This window comes from Halichoerus grypus, chromosome 13 (genome assembly GCF_964656455.1).
Source record: "Halichoerus grypus chromosome 13, mHalGry1.hap1.1, whole genome shotgun sequence".
Classification (NCBI taxonomy): Eukaryota; Metazoa; Chordata; class Mammalia; order Carnivora; family Phocidae; genus Halichoerus; species Halichoerus grypus.
This window is the reverse complement of record NC_135724.1, coordinates 71269567-71291586: the sequence shown is the minus strand read 5'-3', so window position 1 is coordinate 71291586 and position 22020 is coordinate 71269567. Positions and strand designations below refer to the sequence as shown.

The window sequence follows — 22020 nt, the reverse complement described above, 5'->3', positions numbered from 1 at the left end:
GGTCTATCTCCCCCATTAGGCTAGAAGCCTTGTGAGGGCAAGAACCCTGTGAATCTTGTGCACAGCTCTATCCCCAGCATTGGCACACATGACCTGGCACATAGAAGCTGTTCTTCTGTTGCAAGAATGAATGAATGAATGAATGAATGAATGAATACATTTTCTGGTCTCTTCCAAGATGCCATTCCTTTCCTTCTCTGGCCATGTTCTGCTGTCTGAGGAAGATCAGAGGACAGCTCTTTCTCTCCTACTTCAGGTCCTTCCTCCTGCTCACTTTTTAGATTTGCTCATTGCCAGACTTCACTTTTGGAGATTGGCATAGGCTGGCTGCCTGCAGCTGGGGGTTCAGGGCTGGACTTTTGCTGTGGATGAGCTCACTTCCAGACCAGCCTAGACGTTCCCTGAGGGCAGGGGCTCTGCTTGGTCAGAGCCAGGTGAAAATGCTCTGCTGAATTTGGGAACAGATGGACATGGATGAAAGGCAAGTTGCTCCAAGCTGCGGCTGATGCTGAGCTGGAAGTTTTGGAAGGCATCCATGTTGAAGAGCCCCTGCTTCCAGGTTCTCCAGAAGAGAAATTCCTGTTCCCTGTGGCCAGGCATTATGATGGGCTCTGGGCAATGGGTGGGAGGAAATGGGGAAGACCTACATGGATGCTGCCCAAATAATGATTCTCTGACTGCAGACTCAATTGGAAGAGCATGTGCTGATGAGGGAGAAGGGGAGCGGACCTCAGAGGCAGTGAGGTACAAAGGAATGGGTTGCTGGCATTTTGGGCATTGGATGGTGGTCTAGTGCTGGGCAGGGAGGGCCTGAGGCAGAACAGAGTCCTGGCAGGGTTTATGTGGTCATCCCCCTCCCTGTACCTTATCACCCCAGCAAGCCTCCCCTCTTCAAAGTGGCTGCTCTTTGGCCTCCAGCGCCAGCCTCTGAGAGCATCTCCAACCCTCCTCTGAACTGGGCTTGCCCTTGCCTAGGCTGCAGGACCAGCTCTGTCACTGGCTTACTGTGTGACCTTGGGTGAGTCAGGCCTCCTCTCTCAGCCATCTCTGTGTTGAGCCCTGACTTTTGGCTTAGACATGTGTTTCCAGATGGGAAGGCTGAGTCCCCAGGAAGGGTCTGCGCTTGGTGAGCTCCATGGAAGGGATTCTCTAGTATCTTTCCTCCTACCTGCCTCAGATCTCATTACTGGGTGAGGCACAGGGCAAGGAAATAGCTCCCAGTGGGATCCCTTCTCCCAGTCTCTCTTTCTTCCTCCTTATAGTGGGGGTAACAGTGGCTCTGGGGACCGCAGAGCAGTCAGAAATGTGGGTAGGTGGGTGGCTGTCCCTGTGGCCAAGAGACTGCAATTGTTCTGAATTTCTTTCCAGCAATATTTGACAAATGGTCTTCCCCAGATTTTTCTCCACAAAGACCAAGAACTTGGCTGATTCCTGGGAACAGTCCTGCACCCATTTTACACATGGAGAAGCCTGTCCGCAGAGGGCTTGGTACTGATCCTGTGGCAGGTGACCTGAAGCCTCTAAGCCCCTGGCCCCAGGCAGCCTGGTTCCTCAATGAAGCCGCACCCTCTCTGCCCCTCGGCAGAGCAGGCCAGGCTGCCCGGCCAGGTGCCGGCTGCGGGAGCACAGCGGGCCTTTGTGCTAGACGGGCACCACCCCCTGGCCGGCCCCTCCCCACTCACGGAACAGCCCTTACCTGCCGGCCCGCCACCCTTCTGCCAACAGCTCCGTCTGCTCCTCCTTCAGTGCGGTTTGCGTCCAAGGCTGCTCCCCGACGGCGTAGCGCAGGAGCTCCACTGCCCGGACGCGACTTCGCGGGTGCCCTCTCCCCGCCTCTCCGGGGCTGATCATTAACCCGGAGGCCGTATAAGGAGCAAGGGGCCTGGGCAGGAGGGACGCATCGCCGCCGCCGCCGCCGCCGCTGCCATGGACAGTACCACCTGGAGCCTCACGACCAACCCCACTCCCGCACCCATCGCGGCCCACGAGCGCATCCGCAATGCGGCCGACATCTCTGTCATCATCATCTACTTTGTCGTGGTGATGGCTGTCGGGCTGTGGGTATGTGGGGGCCCTGAGACGCGGGCTGAGGGGGCAAGGGCCACCAGGAGGGACAAGGGGGGTGCAGAGAGGAGCGAGGGCATCGGTGAGCTGTGAGGAGGGGACGATGGGCTTAAGGGTCTGTGGAGCGGGTTGAAAATAACTTGGAAGCGCTTGAGAGGAGTTCGGGGCGGGGGCACAGTGTGAGGTGAGGGGGGTAAGCAAGGATGAGCAGAAAGGAGAGGGGTGCCGACGGGAGCTGGCGAGGAGGATCCACGGAGGATAACCCTGGCCTGTGAGCAGAGAAGGAGGTCGGGGGGTGGGGAATTGGAGAGGCTGGGGGCCAGTGTGAGGGGCAGGAGAGGGACAGCTTGGGGCTGCAGGGAAGATCCCTGGGCTTGGGAGATAAGCCCCAAGGAGGCTAGGACTATCCTGCCCCTTCTTAGTCATACAGTTTTAGATGGGGGAGAAAAACCACACACAACAGTTTAGAGCAGGGAGGACACAAGCCTTTGCCAGCTGCAGGGGCTGCGGGGCAGCCCCAAATGGAGGGGTGCTGCCGGGGTCCTTCTGGGAAATGCTGATCTGCAGGCCAAGGGGCTGGAATGAGTGAGAGTTGGCAAAGCTGGGTGGAGGAGGAGGAGGAAAACCGGAGGGTGGCCTGGTGCTGGGGAGAGGGAAGTGCCTGTGGCTCCCTTTGGGGACTGGGGACACACCAAACCAGAGAAACTTGTTCTTAGCAGCCTTGGAAATTGGAACTTGGAAATTTTACCATGACAGGCCCTGGCACACCCAGCAACTAGAAGATGAGGTATTTTAAATGTGCACATATTCCAGGGGCGCCTGGGTGGCTCGGTCAGTTGAGCCACCGACTTTTGGTTTCGGCTCAGGTCATGTTCTCTTGGGTCGTGGAATTGAGCCGTCTTTGGACTCTGGGCTCCGGGCTCTGCACTCTGGGAGTCTGCTTGAGGATTCATTCCCTCTCTTCCTCCCCCTAGTCGTGCATGCGCACGCTCTCTCTCTCTCTCATAAATAAATAAATCTTAAAAAAATATAAATGTGCACATATTTCAGACACTCTCAATGGCTTTGGTTGGGATGTTGGGCCAGGAGGCTGCGATGTCAGCAGGTGGTTCAACTCTTGATTTAGAGGGGAGGAGGGTGGACATTAACCCTTCCATGGCTACAGAGTTTTGTTTAGTTTAGCTTAGGTTTTTTTTTTTAGAGGTAAAAGGAAGTATTTTTTTGGTTTGTTTGTGTTTTAAGTAATTATGGAAACCAGATGTGACTAAAAGCCTCTCCGGGTGTCACAAGGGGTCAGTGTGATTGACTGTTCCCCAATAGTCTTACCTTCCCAGAAGTGTCCAACTAGGAGCCAGGATTCTCAAGTTTACTACTGGCTTTGACATGGTTCTAGCTCTACGACCTTGGGAAACCCACCTCAGCCTCAGTTTACTTGGGTGTAAATAGGTACAATCTTATCTATTCTTATGACTCCCCAAGGTTGTTGTGAGGATCTGCAGAGATGAACCTGAAAATTCTTTATGGAGTCTGGAAGTCTTTTTAAATACTATTAATCATTTGTCCTCCAAGCTATGAGCCAGGCCCTGAATTGTAAAATGGGCAAAAGGGATCAACTGGGTAGGACATCTTCACAAAAAGCCCCAAGAAAAGGAGGGGAGGAATGCTAATCCCCATTTTACGAGAAGGAAACTGAAGCCCCATGTAGTTGTGATTTGCCTAAGGTTGCAACACATGGAATTGTTCCTGGAACTCAGGTCTTTTGACTCTTGGTTTTCCACAGAACCAGGGGCTTTGCCACCTTGCCTGCCTTCCTCCCCCCACCCCTCCCCAGCTTATAAGTGCTGTAGCCAAGATGTGAATCCATCATTTGCTAGTTGTGCCATACTGCCTGTTTCCCAGACAATCACCAATAATCTCTCTTCCCCTAACCAATCTTATTTTAGCCCCTGCCAGTCCTGCTGATTATGGTGTTTACACTTTTTAAATATCTGTGAATCAGTATCACTTGTCCTGTTAAATGCTACTTAATGAGCCTGCTAATATTTGTCTACATTTAGTCCTCCCCATTAGTCAGTGCTTCTGGACCCTGATCATTTGACATGCTGGATTTCTTCCATTTTACATTCCTCTTTTTTTTCTACTGGAGTATCAAATTGCCTTGGTTTGGGGATAGGCATCTTGACTCTTGCATGATCTCCGGGCTGCCCAGACAGAGCAATCCTGGCCTATTGTGCTTCCTCATCTTAGAAAAGGCACCCACAGGGGCGCCTGGGTGGCTCAGTCGTTAAGCGTCTGCCTTCGGCTCAGGTCGTGATCCCAGGGTCCTGGTATCGAGCCCCACATCGGGCTCCCTGCTCCGCGGGAAGCCTGCTTCTCCCTCTCCTACTCCCCCTGCTTGTGTTCCCTCTCTCGCTATGTATCTCTGTGTCAAATAAATAAATAAAATCTTTAAAAAAAAAAAGAAAAGGCACCCACAGCTAATGTCCCTCTGTCACCATCCCCATCTCTTCCAACATTATTTTGTTCTGTTTTACCCTCTTCCAGGGCTGCCTCATCCAACTATACAATACAGTATTTTAAACTATGGTCACCATGATGTAAGTTAGATCTCCAGAATTTATTCATCTTATAATTTTGCCTTTTACCTTTTTTTTTTTTAAAAGATTTATTTATTTTTAGAGAGAGAGGTAGAGCGTGTGTGTGAGCACACGGAGGGGAGGGGCAGAGGGAGAGAGAGAATCTTGAGCAGACTCCCCGCTGAGCGTGGAGCCCAACTTGGGGCTCCATCTCACCACCCTGAGTTCGTGACCTGAGCCAAAACCAAGAGTTGGAGGCTTAACCAACTGAGCCACCCAGGAGCCCCTACCTTTTACCTTTTGATCAACATCTCTCCATTTCCTCCACCCCCTAGCCCCTGACAATGAATATGTACTTCAAAAAATCACATTGTATCCCTTAAAAATAAACAATTTTTATTTGTCAGTATACCTCAATAAAGCTGGAAAAAGTTGTAATATGGTAACACAAAGTAAAAAAATGTAAGGGCTGTGAATGAGGTATGGAGGGAGTTCTCTAGATATTCACAGAAGAGAGAGATTATTTTTGTTTGGGAAGGGGAGGAGGCCATAGTAGAGGAGGAAGTTTCTGTGGAGGAGTGTGAGGTAAAGTTTCATGGGGAAGGTCACATTTGAGGGGCCTTGAAGGATCGGTATGCGGGGTCTGGGCTTGTGGAGAGGAGGGGATGAACATTCCAGAGAAGAGAAGGCCTGGTGTAGATACACCTCTCCTTGTCTTTGGAGGGCAGCTATGCTCACCACTATACCACCAACGCAGACTCTGTCCTTGTCTTTTATCCATCCCCAACATCTTTCCTGAATTATCCAGTTCCCCACTCTAGTCTCCACCATCATATTCTTCCTCTAAGCTCTTCATTTCTGAGACCAACTTGGAAATGTTGTGTCTGGGCCCCAAAACCACTTTTTGTGTCCCTCCAGTACCACCTGGGGCATGTCAATCTGCTTTGACTTCAGAGTGACTTTCAGAATGGCCTTTCCCTGGCAAACTGCTGGAGCCTGAGTCCTTGGGACATATTTCTGTTCAGCCCCTAGCTACCTTCTTTGCTCCTTGGGTCTGCTAGTCCTTTTGCTATTCCTAGAAAAACCACTATGGAAGCCCTAACAGTATGTCCTATGGGAGGGAGGACCCTGCCAGGAGAAAGATCTGTGTTCTCCCTGGCACTGCCTGGCACACAGGTGTGCTTAACAATCTATGTTGATTGTTGGATGTGTGAATGACCCTGCTTCCTAAAGGACTGAGTCCAGTCCATCTTTGGAGTCTGAGCACTCAGCAACATGCTATCTGTTGTAGACATGCTGAATAAATGGTGAGTCTAAGTGTCTGAAATGTAACCATCTGAGATTAATTCCTTTGGACCAGTGATGCTCTTTGGCCTCAGGGGTCATGTGTGAAAATGCAAACACCTTTGACAAGGCTTAAGTCATTATCAGCCATTAATATTTTCAGGGAGATTAGCAAGTGATCAGCTAAGGGAAGGCCATTGACATAGAAAGAGGGAGGGCTGTACTCTAAACCTTGGCTAATTGAATTTAAATTAAAAAAAAAAAAGAAAGAGGGAGGGGGAAGGAGGCCACAGGCAGAGACACTGTCCCAGTTTTGAGCTGGAGGACTAGGCCTGGGCCTGAGCTGGACCAGGAATAAGCTGAAGGTTGAGAGGCAACATATGCAGAGTGTGAGTTGATTGGAGGAAGAGAAGAAAGTAAAAATTGTCACTGTCATATGCAGAGCTTGAGAGGAGTTGCAAGGAAATCACACGACACCCTGCAGTTGGCCTTTAATCAGCTGTTTTGGGATGGACTTTAATAACTGGAATCTTTACAGTTTGCTTGGGTTATCCCTGAAGTCATTTATTGAAAATGCATGTCATTCTTCTCCTCATAAACCTTCAGTGGCTCCCCACTGCCTATGGAATAAAGCCTATAATTTTTAGCTTGGCATTTGAGGGTCTGCGGTCTGCCCTCACTTCTCACCCCTCTCCTCATTCATATGCCTCAGCCAGGTTCACCAGGTAATACTGTTTACTGTTCCCTTCCTCCCCACACTGCTGCAGTTCTACCTCTGGGTTATCGTTCATGCTGTTCCCGCAGTCTGAAATGTCCTTTTCTTCTTTTCTCTAATCAATCCCACTCTATCTTCAAGACTTGCTGAAGTGCTGCTCCTTCTGTGCCTTTCCTGACACCCCAGTCAGAAGGAATCCCCTCCTTCCTCTGTATTCGTAATAATCATCATTAGTACTCACAGTACGTTGAAAAGTAATGTTTCCAGCAAGCTCCTACCTACATCCTGGAGAGGAAAGTTTTGAATTGAGTTTGAATGTTCCATCTTTAATGTATTTAGTATGAACACCATGCATTCCTAAAGCATTTTTCTTCTTTTTTTTGTTTTGATAACGTTATTGAGATATATAATTCACATACTGTATGGTGTTTTTAAAAAGAATGATATTTCATTAGGCATCTTGAGTATGCTTGTAAAAAAAGCATAAAAAGTTCCATTTCCCCTTATTTAACAGACACACAAACAGGTCCAGGTGGAGTGACTTGCTTGAAGCCATACTGTGAACTCATTGCAGAGCTAGCACCAGGGCAAGCTCTTTAAACCTTCTGAGCTCCAGTCTTCTTGTCTGTCAAATGTAGGTCCCTGCCTCCTTCATCTAAGTATAGAGGAGCTTCAAGGGTGTAAGGAAAGTGGACGTGTTTCGGCACGTGAAGTGGGTAAAAGGAAGTGCAAGTATATGGGGGTGGGGTGGGAGAGGTGTGTCCTTTTGGCTGGCAAAGTTGCTCTGTTCTAGTTTACTATTACATTTTTGACCTTTCCTTCTCAGGCTATGTTTTCCAGTAATCGTGGGACTGTTGGAGGCTTCTTCCTGGCAGGACGAAGTATGGTATGGTGGCCGGTAAGTTTTCTCTGAAAAACTACTTGCTTAACTACAATATTCTCCATAGGAGCCCCTTTTCTTCTTGGCTTTGGGAGGCACTGATTCTACCTTCCTGCCTTAAATCTCTGATAATGGGTCTTCTGCTCACCAGGTCTCCTGGGTACCCTTAATCTCTTGTGGTAAAGGAATAGCCTTTAAATAAATAGTGCTTGGAATCTTTCATGGTATACATGGCGGAAGAGACTGCACAAGGTGGACAGTGTGGAGAAGCAAAAAGAGCACACAGACTGAGGTGATCTAGGGCACATCTGAGCTACCATTTTGTGCGTATAAAATGGGGATGGTAATATTTACCTTCCAGGAGTGTTATGAGAAATGGATACCTCTTATGGGGTGGAAACTCAATAAATAGCTCTTTTACTACCTTAAGAGTCCCATGATAGAGAGACTTTGTCTGTCCCACCTTGGGAGCCTAATGAAATGCCTGATACACAAGGGAACCTCAATAAGTACTCATAGAACAGATGGAGGAGGAGCCCCCTACTGTTCCTACACTTTTCTTCATCTCTTGGAGGATTTTGTATTTTGTATATTTGAGAGAGATTTTTCTTGATACTTGTACATGGGCAGAACTATCTCAGTCAAAGGACATGTGCATGCATGGAAGAGAAACTGGGAAGCCCCTTCCATCCTATCAGCACAGAGCTCTGGCTGGCTTATCAGTTCAGTCCAGTGACCATCTCAACTCAGAGTTCTCACCAAAATGACTGGTTGACCAGATTGGCCAAGTTGTGCAATTCCTTGGACTTAAGATATAAGCAAGACTGGCTGGTGAAAGAGGTGGGTAATGAAGCATAGAAACAATTAGAAGAAAGTGAGTGTGAGTTGATTGGAGGAAGAGAAGAAAGTAAAAATTGTCACTGTCATATGCAGAGCTTGAGAGGAGTTGCAAGGAAATCACACGACACCCTGCAGTTGGCCTTTAATCAGCTGTTTTGGGATGGACTTTAATAACTGGAATCTTTACAGTTTGCTTGGGTTATCCCTGAAGTCATTTCTGCCTTATCCCTAAGGTGGCTAAGAATACTGGGCAGATGCTGATTTATATCATGGTTCCCTCATGGTGCTCCCCCCTGACATATTTTATCTTCTCAAGCTTTGTACTTTGGTGTTTTCCTAAAAGCTGGTGTTGAATAGGAAGCTCTGATCACAAAGTCCAAGACAAGGCTAGGGTAGTCCCTCTAGAACTGCACTGTCCAGTATGGTAGCCACTAATCACATGGGCTATTTAAATTGAAATTAAAATTAAATAAAATAAAAAATTTCTCTCCTCAGTCATACTAGCCATATTCCAAGTGCTTAATAGCGACATGTGGATATGTCTGCCAGATTAAACTGTACAGATCTAGAATGTTTCTATCATCATAGAAAGTTCTATTGGGCAGTGTGCTGTACAGATTTCAGAGCCAATGCTGGATGAAATCTTAGTGGATTGAGATTTGCTGAATTAGAGAGTTGGATAGGAAGTTTACTTTAGTTATTTTGAAAGCAGTGCACCCCCACCCCATCTAATGCTTCAAGGCTCCCTGCAGTATACCTGCCAAGTACTCAGCTGCCCTTAGTTTGCATCCAGGCCTCCTTTTTCTTCCCTCCCCCCACTGTGACAGGAAACTCTCATATCTCTTTATATAAAATTTCTAGGGCTGATTTATTAGGAGTAAGACATCAGCTTCTAATCCTTGGTCATGGAGAAGCCAATGAGAGTGGGAGGGGCTGAGAATGGGGCAGAACCATCCTTAGGAAATATGCATTTTGGGCTTGGCCTGGGAACACATCACATCTTAACTAGCAATGATGTCTTTCTTCCTGATAGCACCCAGGAGTGGGTCTGGGCGGAGATTTGGTTGGTGAAAGGAATTAGCCTTACCCAAAGCATGTAGGATTCAATGGTTCAAGTGGGGTTTCCTGTGGGTGTTGTTTTCCTTACTCATGTTTCAGTGTTAGATTATTCTAACCAACAGAGAAGTGTGGCATCATTCTTCTTTTGTACAGAAGTCACTACTTCCTTGATGAGGCTGAAATTCAACTTCTTCTTCCAACAGTGGTTTCCATCTAAGGCTTTGTGAGATTACATTAATGGTTTACAAACTTGCCCATGTATCAGAATTATCTGGGTGTGCTTTCCAAAGATATAGATATCTAGGCCTCACTTCAGACCTATTAAATAAAAAAAAAAACCTTGGAAGAGAGGCCCAGGAATTTGCATTTTAAAAAAGCTTCCCGGATGCTTTAATAATTACTGGTTTGGGTAGACTCTTAGCTATCTGGTCAGATACACTGAAAACATCATCTGTTAGGGGTGCTGGACAGAGGGATTCTTGGTTGGAGGAGCAATGACTTCTAAGTCCCTCTCAACTTTGAGAATGCTTTAATTCTAAAAAATTCTATAGTAGAACAAGCATGAGCTTTGAAGTCATCATATCTGATCTGCTACATTTACTAGTTGTATGACTTTGGCCAAGTCACTGAACTTCCCTGAGCTTCAATTTCTACCTCTATAAAGTAGGAGAATAGTGCCTATTCTGGAGTGTTCTCATCAGGATTAAATGAGATAATCCATGTACTCCACTCAGCACTTGGCAAGTACTCAGTAAATGAGAATATTAAGAAATGGAAGGAAGGTCAGGAGTGTAAAGGCAACCTTCCAGTTGGCATTTGTCTGGGGCAGAGCACTTAGTGCCCAATAAATGAGAACTAGCATGTATGTGAAACTAGTGTTGTTGCTTCACTTAAATTTAACTTTCAGATCGACCATGAGAATAAATGAACATGATTTATATTTATATTTATTTATACTACTATAAATCATCAATCCAAGCTACACAATGACCGCATTTTAACATCTCTGAGATTGGCTTGTGTATTATAATCAATCAGTGGCATGCCATAGCTTAAGTGGCAATGCTTTTTCTTTCTTGGTGCTACATGGTATGTCTTAACAGTAGTTGGTGTCTTAGATTCAATAAAGTATGGTTATATTCTAAAATAGTGTGTTTGAAGATATGTTCACTGCAGAAATATCTCAAAGGCTGCCCTCCTCCTCCTTCCCAGCAAACTGACTTTTATTTATTTTATATAAGGGGAATCTGCTAAGAATTTGTTTGAGAACAAGGCTCTGCTAATTTATAAAATTTAAAGACTGTTAGGGCGCCTGGGTGGCTCAGTCGTTAAGCGTCTGCCTTCCTCTCGGGTCATGGTCCCAGGGTCCTGGGATCGAGCCCCGCATCGGGCTCCTTGCTCAGTGGGAAGCCTGCTTCTCCCTCTCCCACTCCCCCTGCTTGTGTTCCCTCTCTCGCTGTGTCTCTCTCTGTCAAATAAATAAATAAAATCTAAAAAAAAAATTTAAAGTCTGTTAATTTAGAGGAATAATAATTTTTATTCTAAAATTTAAAATGGTTTTAAAGTACTACTGCAATACATGCTTGAAAGAAGGAGTTAAAGGAGAAGATGCGAATCTAAGTACTTTCCCTCTAAAATTGAAAAAGAATTCAAACTATATTAAACCTATGCATCTAGATTTCTCTTTGTATTAAAATTCAAAGTCAATTCAATCCTGTCTGTCAGGTCTGGAAGTTCAGAACTGTAATATCAGTTCTCAAAATTGCAAGCCCAAGAAGAACATCACAGCGCTAACAGGCTTTCTGGAGCTCACATCTTTGTCAGAAACCCTCTACTGGGACACTTTGCCCCCTCCATCTGCCGTTAGCCATGTTGCTTTGTGCTGTATGTAGCAGGAGTGAGCAACCAGAGAAACTTTGGGAAAAGAGTTCTTAGGTTATTTTAGGAAAGGAGGACCTTGGATTAATACACCAGAGGCCAGGGGGTCTTGGGTAGTCACCCACAAAAAAGTAGGAGGAAATTGTATCTTGCAAAGTCTGAAAAGAGATTGAACAGAGAGGTCAGTTGGGGGCATTCCTGGGGGCTTAGGAGGCTGAAAGGAGCAGTTATGACCTGTAACAGGTGAAGATTTAGGAGCTCTGGGAAAAGACCCTATTCCTAAAAAGTTAATAAGGCTGAAAGAGAGAAATCATTTGTGCCTTGGCCTGGGAATAGAAGTGAGGGACAATTGAAGAGGAAGAGCAAGGACTCCAGGGCTGGGTTACAAGAAAAGACAGCTTACACAGGGGGCCAGGCAGGAAGGCCTCTAGAAACCTGAGTCACACATGAGCAAGCCAAGCCAACTGAGTAATATGAAACCATGAAGCTATACCTTTTGTAACTTTGGGCTGGTTGGTGGCCCAGGATTCCCTTCTGTGGTTGACAGCTTTAACAAACAGCTGCCTGTGTGCTATGTTGTAATGGTTATTTGGGGATGTGGGAGATGGGGAAGAAGGAAAGTGAGCATTGAAGGGGAAATTCCCCACTCCTTGTATAGTGGTAGCAGAAATTACTCAGAGAGGCTGGGCCTCAGATACACAGCCCAATGGAGAATTCTTGTTTCAGAGGAGGGTTTGGTTATACTTACCCAAGTCAGCTCCAAGGGAGCAGTGGGTTATAATGGGGTTGAATAAACCCTTCAACAACCTCCTTCAATCCAGAAATAAGCATTCCAGGGGGCATGGGAACCTCACAACGAATGAAAGGACTTGGCTTGTCCCAGCTTTGTGACATCAGGCAAATCATTAACTTCTCTGAGTCTCAGAGTCTCCTCTGTAATGGGAGACAGTCAGATTGAGGATCTCAAAGTCTCTTTCAGTGCTAAATGTTTAAGAGTCCACACCACAGAGGAGGAAACAAGAATGGGTGTGGGCATGCTAGCCAGTCTATTGCCAAAGAGGATTTTGAAAATTGAATGCCTCTCAATAGCCACAGTTATTTCCTTCTTTTATTATTAGAGAATCATCAGAGAGGAGTATATCACAGTGATGTAGGGCGAGGGTTGACAAATGTTCTCTATAATGGGCCTGATAGTAAATATTTTGGCTTTGTAGGCTATATGATCTCTGTCACAACTATTCAACTCTGTTTTTGTAGCATGAAATTAGCCATGGACAATGCATAAATGGATGGGCATGACTGTGTTCCAGTAAAACTTTATTTATAAAAAGAGGCAGAGGGCCAGATTTGGTCTATAGGACTTAGTTTGTTGACCCCTTGTTCAGGCCTAGAATCTGGAGTCAGGCTGGTGGGGTTCAAATCCAACCTCTGCCCTTTAATGGTTGTGTGACCCTGTTTGAATTACTAAGCATCTCTGTGTCTTGCATTTGTTACCTCTACAATGGGGATAACAGTACTTACTTGAGATTGTTGTGAGGACATATGCACAGTAAACTCTCAGGTTTAGCTCTTGTTTTTCTTTTTGCAACTGAAAACTTTTTAAGACTATCATATCCCATATCTGAGTGATCCAGCAAGAATGAAGATTAACCCAATGGGTTGCCCAAGTTCATATAAGATAATTACAGAGCTAGGACTCTTTCTCTTTTTCTGGTTATTCAGGTCCCTTTCTTCCTATCCTTTGGGATGGAAGTTTATGAGATCAATTGGTATAGTCTAAAGGTTTATCTGAAAACCAAGAAATTCTTTCCTTTAGGGTTGAACAGAGACCCTGATGAAAATTTTCCCTGAGGAAAGAAGACAACTTTTTATACTTACTAAACTTTCTTGAGTAAAATATATCTGATTTAATATTTAAGTCTTTATATCCTAATGATCAAATTAAAGTTTATCTACTTAGGATGATACTGGAGTGGGTCTTGGAAGAGTCTGGCAGGCCTAAGATATAGGTGGTAACTCATGAATGAGAGAGAAAGAGCATGAACTAGGCGAGTGGACATAGGAGAGGCAGAAGAGCTCTCATCAAGGGAGCAAATCTCAGGAAGATGTGAGACTGAAGACAGACAAGTACTTGACCTTCATAAGCCCGGGTAGAAGTGACCAGTAAGTCCAGTTGACCCTTTCTTCCCACTCTGATTGTTTTCTATTTGTATGAAGCTATGTGTGATTTTGTTTACCCCAGAGCTGAGGCTATGTTTTTCTTAATCTTTTTTTTCTTCTTCTAATACCTAGTCCAGGACCTTGCATCTAGTGGGCATTTGAGAAATATGTGCTGAATTAAAGAAATAAGAGGGAGGAGAGGGACATGTCCTTAGACACTCATGCTGGATCCCCTTGTTGATGTCACCTAAGACCTTAGCCTGCATTTTGCTCTCTGGAGCAATGGCCACAGAGTGTAGGCAGTGGTAAGAATTTAGGAGGTTAGGAGGGTTCTGGGTCCAAGTCAAAGCCTTCCTCCAGCAGTGCTCCACATTTCTGTTTCTGTGTACAGAGAACATTTTTTTTCTTCAGATTTTGTTTTTTTAAGGCTCTTGGTAGTAAAATTGGAAAAGCAAATTTCAGCCCTCATTGGACCCCTTGGAAAAGTCTGGTATGAGTATGCTCCCTTACTATCTCAGACATTTGGTTTTTCTCAAGTTGAGTCAGGGTTTTGCAAAACTTGGTTGGCAGGTCCCATAGATATATATCTCTTTTGTGATGAGGGTTTTTTGCTGAATGTGACAGTTGCTACCTTGCTCTTGAATAGCCTGTTTTCTCTCTTCTCCTTTTCTTCTTCCTCTACCACCACCTCATCCTTCCCCTTTCTTCTCTTCCTTCCCTCACCTTCTCTTTCTGTCCTTCTTCCCCTCTCTCTCTTTTTGGTGGGGCCATTTCCCTGTCACTCTTCATGGCTTAATCTCCTCTGAGGAGTTTCTCTGATTAATGCACAGCCACTCACCCCACCCCCCCATGTATTCTTTGTGTTCTTAGGCATCAGTTGATGGGTGTGTAGCCAATTTCCTGTCATCTAGTTGGTGCATAAACTCCTGGTTTCTCCTTTCTCTCTGGATACCTTCCCAGCATTTTCTAACACATTAGCACTTTCCCAGACAGAGAAAGGAAAAAGTAAATTATAATCGACATTTCCAGTTGTTTGAAGTCAGAAGAGTGCTGAAACTATCGGTTAAGATGAAGACTTTGGATTATTCATGTTAGAAATATATCTGGGCTTTCCCTTTCTACCATTGGCATGGCACATTTTAGGTCACCTAGAGCTATATGTTTCTCTTTAGGTAAATTTTATATTAAGGAGGTGATTTAGAGTTGGGACTAAGACCATGGGCCCTGGAGCCAGGCTGCTTTGTTTTGAACCCCAGTTCCCCCATTCCTAGCTTTGTAGCCTTGGGTGAGTTACTTAACCTCTCTGTGCTTATTTCCTCAACTGAAAAATAGAGAACATAACACCTATCTTATGGAGTTGTTTTGAGGATTCAGTTAATTAAAATACATAAATCTTTTATAACACTACATAATTAGTGCTACCCAAGATGGCTATTCTTAATATCATCATCATCATCATCATCATTTTTTAAAGTAATCTCTACACCCAATGTGGGGCTAAAACTCATGACCCTGAGATCAAGAGTAGTATACTCTATGGACTGAACCAGACAGTGACCCCCATCATCATTATTATTGTATCTCGTCTCCAGATCTTCCTTCTTAAACTGTGAATTCATTTATCCATTTATGCATTGCTATTATTTCATTCTATATTTACATGTTGATTACCTACTATGTGCCACATTCTGTGGTAGGTGCTGGCATATATTAGTGTGTGTGTGACACAGTCTTACAAAATATATCCAAAATTACAAATAGTGGTAAGTATTAAGAAGGAAGTGTATTTGAGTCAAGGGTGAGAGGGAAGGAAAGGGGTCTTTCTCAACCTATGTAAGAGGATCAGGAAAGGCCTTTCTGAGGACTGAGCATTTAGGCTGAGACATGAAGGATCAGGAGACAGCCATTCTTCCAAGCAGAAGGAACAAAATGGTCAAAAGCCTGAGGTGGAGAGGATCTTGGGATAGTTGAGGAACTGGAAGGAGGCCAGTGTAGGGGAGACAATGCATATCAATCAGGCCCTTTGAGTGAGGGACCCGAAGTTGTTGATGATCCCAAGGATGAGTCCATCTGAATTGGTGAGAGGGTTGGTCTCTAGCCTCCTTGACCTATAAATGCCAATAGAAAACCTCACCTGCCTTTTGTGCCAACAACCCATGGGAAAATGCCAGCCTTGGCAGTGGTTTCCTGATTTCCTGCCCTTTTGGTTCTTAGGGCAAGGAGAGAGATTTGTGAAGATAATGAGTGAATGGCTACCATTGTTTATGAAGGACATAAGCTGACGTAAAGTAAACAGAGATTATGATGGCTCTGGAGCAAGGCGTGTGTCTAAATATTTACCAGAATCTCAGAAATAAAATGGTCTGAATATATGAACCCCACCTTCTTTTCTATCCCAGTCCAGGAATTGTGATCCTTAAGAGATGGCAAGAGTCAAAGGTTAAATCTTTCCAAATCTCTCCTGTGAAAAGATATCTTTAATGGAATCAAATACTAATTCAGATTAAAGACCAGTTCCCCAGAGGATGAGGGCAGAATCTGAAATAAAAGCATGATGGAGATATACACATGCTATTCTTAAATTTACAGTGAGATGGGTAGGGGAGTCTGACCTGACTGTGCCCCTTCAGGGATGCTCAGAAGGGAATGTCTAGGGAAGAAGGAAAAAAGTCCGAGTGGTGCTATGGCCTCCCCTTCTGTCCCTTGGATGTTGGTCATGTTTGGCTGTGGGACGTTGGGCAAATCACTGTTCTGGTCTTCAGTCTTCTCACCTGTAAAATGAAGATGAGAATAATCCTTATCTCACAGACTATAGTGAGTATGATGTAAGTTAAAGTGAATGGGGTGCCTGGCCCCACACTTGGCCTAGAGGAGGCACTGTAAAAGTTAGTCATCCCTCTCCCTTTCTTATTCTCCCAGGACAGACGTCTCAAACTGTGGTACCCACACCAGCAGCATCAGCAAGACCTGGGCTCTAGTTAGAAAGGCAAAATTTCCACCTTCAACCCAGACCCACTGAATCAGAAAGTTGAAAGGATGGGATTCAACCATCTGTGGTTTAACAAAATTTCCAGGTGATTGTGATTAGAGTTGCCAGATTTAGCAAATAAAAATATAGGATGGCTAATTAAATCTGAATTTCAGAGAAACAATGAATACTTTTTTAGTGTAATGTCTTATGCAATATTTGAACATAATATTATTAAAACTGAATTTGTTTCTCTGAAATTCAGATATAACTGGATGTTCTGTATTTTTACTTTAGATTCTGGGGGTGCCTGGGTGGCTCAGTCGTTAAGCTTCTGCCTTCGGCTCAGGGCATGGTCCCAGGGTCCTGGAATCGAGTCCCATATTGGGCTCCCTGCTCAGCGGGAAGCCTGCTTCTCCCTCTCCCACTCTCCCTGCTTGTGCTCCCTCTCTTGCTGTCTCTCTCTCTGTCAAATAAATAAATAAAATCTTAAAAAAAAAAACCATTCTGTAGATTCTGATGCATGCTACAGTTTGAGAACCATTGTCTGAGGATATCTCAAGGCAAGCATCTAGCACAGCCCAGAGAAAGGGTGGAGAGGAGGCTCTGGGATATTCTTGTATCATTCCTTAAAGGGAAGATAGAAGTTGGGAGCAAAAAGCCATCTCTAGAGCTCTGGACATTCTGGGTATTATATGGTCCATTAACAAAGAAAACAGTTTCCTGAAATTAACTGAGTGTATTTTCCAATTGAGCTGTGAAGATCTTGCTCCCTCTAAGAGAAAACGACCATTCTGTTTCTTTCAGGAAATTCGGGGCACTCCATAAAAACATGGGCTGTACAAAAGCATTATCAGTATTTCTTCAGAATTGCATGCCTTTGTGAAACAGAACTTTTTCTTTTTTTTAAATTTAATTTCAATTAGCCAACATATACTACATCATTAATTTTTGATGTAATGTTCAATGATTCATTAGTTGTGTATAACACCCAGTGCTCATCACATCACATGCTCCCTTATCTTTCTTTTCTTTTTTTGTTCTCGCCTGCCACTTTCCTCATACAGGGGCAAAACTTTTCTTTTTTTCTTTCTTTTTTTTAAAAAGATTTTTATTTATTTATTTGACAGAGAGAGACACAGCGAGAGAGGGAACACAAGCAAGGGGAGTGGGAGAGGGAGAAGCAGGCTTCCCGCCAAGCAGGGAGCCCAATGTGGCTGGATCCCAGGACCGTGGAATCATGACCTGAGCCAAAGGCAGACACTTAACTACTGAGCCATCCAGGTGCCCCTAGGGGCAAAACTTTCTTAATGGTGTCTCATATTTGTCACCTCATTTAAGCCTGAGAACCCTGTTGTGAGGTAAGCTAAGGATTCTTATCCTCATTTTATAGTGGAGGAAACTGAGGCTCAAGACCAGGAAGTGACTGGCTCATGGTCATATAATTTGTTTTGACAGAGCCAAGATTAGAATAAGATTTGAAGTCTCCCAGTGTGCTTAGAAGGAAGGGAAGAGAGTGGGGTCCATACCACTTAATTATGCTTTCAAGCATGATTATTGATACTTTTTGTAAATCCATTAGCTGCCTCTGATGGTGAAACAAGGAAGACACACACAGATGTCGTCCATTGCCTTAAGCAATTCTTGACTCTTGGGTTAGAGTTTGGAGTGTCATACTATTTTACTTTCTTAAAGGTGTGGAAGTAAAGATAACATTAATGTGTAAACTTGAATCACTTTCTTCCTCTGGGCTATAATTTTGTTTTCATTTGAAAATAACAAGCTTGACCTTAATTATTTCCAAGGTAATTCCAGTTCTAACATCAGATGACTGGATGTTGGCAAGTAAATAGGCTGTCCCATATATTTCCTATTTTCTTTTTCCTGTCACACAGAACATAATTTTTAGGTAGCATTCAATGACATTTTCATGTCTTTTCTTATATTGCCCCCAACAAAGACATAACTTTCCTGCATGCTTTGTTCTCAGGCTCTGCAAGTGAATCTGAGACAGTTCTGGAATGATTTCCCTTTATTGTTAAAGGTTTTAAAGAATTGTGTTCCTTATAAAATTACACAAACTCATTGTGGAAAGATTGGAAAAGTACAAAAAAGGTACAAAAACACATTCATTATTTTCTCTTTCATAGATAACCACTGTTAAACTTGGAGATATATCCCTATCTCTATCACTATCTCTCTCTATAAAACCTTGTATGTTATTTTTTATTTGACATTTTATCACTTTCATCTTCCCATCATAACAAATTCTTCAATGATTTTAATGGCTGTGTAATACTCCATCACAGGTATGTACCTTAATTTATCCGGTTGTCTTCCTATTGTTGGACATTTATGTTGTTTCCAAACTCTCCTGTATTGTAAATAACATGGCAATGAACATACTAATGAAATTCTTATATATAAATCTTTGTATTTCTGATAATTTGCTTAAGGTAGAGTACTAAAAGTAGGATCATATGGTGGAAGGAGATGAGATTTTGATATGTACCAACAAACTACTTTCTGGAATTACATTTATGTCAGAAATATATGGGAGAACCTATTTACTTGCCTGTTTGATGGACTAACCCAGAAGGTCAGATTCCACCTGAGGTCTTGTTGTTACTAACAGTGATCTTACAGGTCACCACATTAACATCTCAGAGTAGTGCATAGTCCTAGCATGCCCCATTGTTCTGCTGGGCACCATCTGGGCCTAGCAGGCCAAGTTTATTGCCTCTTGCTCAGGAGAGAGCCATCCTTGCCACATCCCTATGAAGAGTCCCAACTCTAAGCAGCCAGTGGGAATAAATACAACTCTAAGGCACTTGATCGCCAGCATCCTAGGAATTGATACACCAACCCACTCACTCACTCAGCAGACTTTTATGGCATGCTTGTCACGTGCAAGAAAGGTTCTATGCTAGACAGAAGCAGAAATGCTCTTTGAGGACTAGAAGATATGTGGGGGGCAACACTTGTGCAGAAACAGTGTCATGCCCCAGGAGAGTGCAACAGAGGGGGAGTGGGAGTAAGAGATTGGAGGAGGAAGAGATCAGCTCTGAATGGTGTCAGTGGAGAGATAGAACTAGGATTCCTTTTGAAGACTGGGTCAGTGTTTTGGGGACATCAGAGTTTGATGGAGAGGAGATTCAAGCAGAGGGAAATGGCATAAATAAAAACAGAAGGTAGGAAAGCCCAGAGCATATCTAGGAAACTGAGTCAGTGTAATTTAGCGGAGTGTAAGGGATACGAAACAGTATGGAGAGGCTGCTGGGGATGGAGAAGGAGGAGGGGGCTGGGTTGCAGACAGCCTTGAAGGCCTGTAATTTCTGATGAGATTCAAGTCCATGGCCAGTGAGGATTAGACACATGAAAAGAGGAAGCTTAGCCCAGAGAAGATTTGAGGGTAGGCACAACCCCCTTTCCTTAGACATTGGAAGAGCTAGCTTGTGGAAGAGAGATTTGACTTGTTCTGTATCACTCCAGAAGGCAGAAGTAGCCAGATGGGTAGATTTCAGCTCAAGGTAAAGAAGAACTTTTTAACCACTAGAATTGCTCTATGGTTTCAGCTGCATTGTAAAGTGGGGAGCTCTCTGTCAGTAGAGGTGTGCATCCAGAAACTGACCATCACTTAGGGGGTTGTTGCAGAGGGGATTCAAGCTGTGACATTTGTGGGTCCATACAACTCTGGAAGACTTATGATTCTATAATTTCTCCATATATTTCCTCTCCTGCCAACTTTCTAGGGTAGGAAGTTTAGGCAGTAAAATGTGATTATGAATTTCCCAAAATTCAAAGGGAAACATAGTCTTTTTGCCATTTTTGATGTCACATTATGTTATTTCCCCAATTACCATGCTATCAAACCTGTTGGGTGTGGTCAGACCCAGCTCAACTTGCACAATTACAGCAAAGCCATCTAAATACTTGTAATAGCTTCCTGAATCCCATCAGGGGATGAGGAAGGCTTGGAAAGAAGTTAGTGAGAAGGAAGGTCAAGCTGGGGGAATTTTAGATGAAGTCTAAAATCCTGAACTCATAGGGATGGTGGGAGGAAATTATAGAGAAGGCCATGATTATTCATGTCACCGGGTCACTCCCTGGATGGGGCGTGATTCCCAAATGGGCATGAATGTGGGTGAGGAGTGGACAGAGTGTTTGGGAAATCAGAGTGATGAAAGCATTGTTAATGAGCTTTAGTGGGAGGAAGGCAGAGTTGAAAACCTGGCGGGGGAGTGGAAATGATAAAGCAGTGGTGTCTGTTACTAGTCTGCTTGGGCTGCCATAACAAAATACCATAGACTTGGAGGCTTAAACAAGAGAAATTTATTTTTCCACATTTCTGGAGGTTGGAAGCTCAAGATCAAGGTGCTGTCAGGGTTGGTTTCTGGTGAGACCTCTTTTTCTGGCTTGTAGATGACTACCTTCTGTCTGTGTATCCTCTTTTCTGAGTAGAGAATGGGGGGGGACAGGGGAAGGGGGGAGGGAGAGGGAGAGGGGAGAGAGGGAGAGAGAGGGAGAGAGAAGGAGGGAGAGGGAGAGAGAGGGGGAGAAGGAGAGAGGGAGAGAGGGGGAGGGGGGAGAGGGGGGAGAGAGAGATGATGTCTCTTCCTCTTCTTATAAGAACCAGTCCTATCAGATTAGGGCCCCACCCTTATGACTTAATTTAACCTTAATTACCCTATCTCCAAATAAAGTCACATTAGAAGGTTAGGACTACAACACATAAATTTTTGGGGAACACAATTCAGTCTATAACATTGTCCATTGTAGGTCTTGTGAATTGTCTTTGTCCTCTTGGAGGAGAGTAAGGACTCTGATTGAGGGCTGGCTAAATGTCAGTCATTACTGATTCATAATCTCATTTGACTCCTGAATAACCCTGTCATGAGAGAAATTGAAGCTCACAGATATTATGATCACCCAGATAGTAAGAGGTCAAGAAAGTATTCAAACTCTAATTTTTTAATTTCATACTTCTCACTGGAGGGGATTTTAACTTGAAATCTTGTTGAATTCCTAGGACTACATCTTTTTTTTTTTGGTAGATTTTTAAAAGATTTTATTTATTTATTTAAGAGAGAGAGAGAGAGAACATGAGTGGGGGTGGGGAGAGAAGCAGGCTCACCACTGAGCAGGGAGCCAGACGCAGGGCTTGATCCCAGGACCCAGGGATTATGACCTGAGCCAAAGGCAAATGCTTAACCAACCAGGCACCCCGAGGACTACATCTTTAAACCTGGAACTTCCAGGAAGACTGCTTTGCAGGCCCATTTGGGGGCTGTGGAGGGTCTTTGAATATGGAAATGTGGCTTGATCAGAGTTGTGCTTTATGGAACTGGCCATGTGGGTAGGGGGAGACTGGAGATCATCCAGAAGCCTGCTGAGAGATAATTACAGCCTATACAAGGGCAGTATAAGAAGTGCTAGATGCCTTTAACATTGTGAAGGCAGAGTCAGGGTTTTGGTAAATGATTGAGTTAAGGCCATGGGGTGAAGGGAGGAAGTCCAGAATGAGGCCAGGGCAAGTGACTGGGAGAATAGTAGTGATCATGACAGAAATTAACTGAATCTGGGCAGGACATGTGGT

General features: G+C 44.3%; 1 protein-coding gene across 2 annotated transcripts in view; it reads left to right on the top strand.

Annotated features, from left to right (window-relative positions):
- The first annotated feature begins 1703 nt into the window (after nucleotides 1–1703).
- The window catches only part of SLC5A1 (solute carrier family 5 member 1), a 76144-nt gene continuing 55827 nt past the window's right edge, over nucleotides 1704–22020 (top strand). For both annotated transcript variants that reach the window (XM_078060729.1, XM_036074626.2), the window contains exons 1-2: nucleotides 1704–2061; nucleotides 7466–7537. In XM_078060729.1, the coding sequence (XP_077916855.1) occupies nucleotides 1927–2061; nucleotides 7466–7537 (207 nt within the window). In that variant the 5' untranslated portion in view covers nucleotides 1704–1926. The remainder of the gene's footprint in view (nucleotides 2062–7465; nucleotides 7538–22020) is intronic.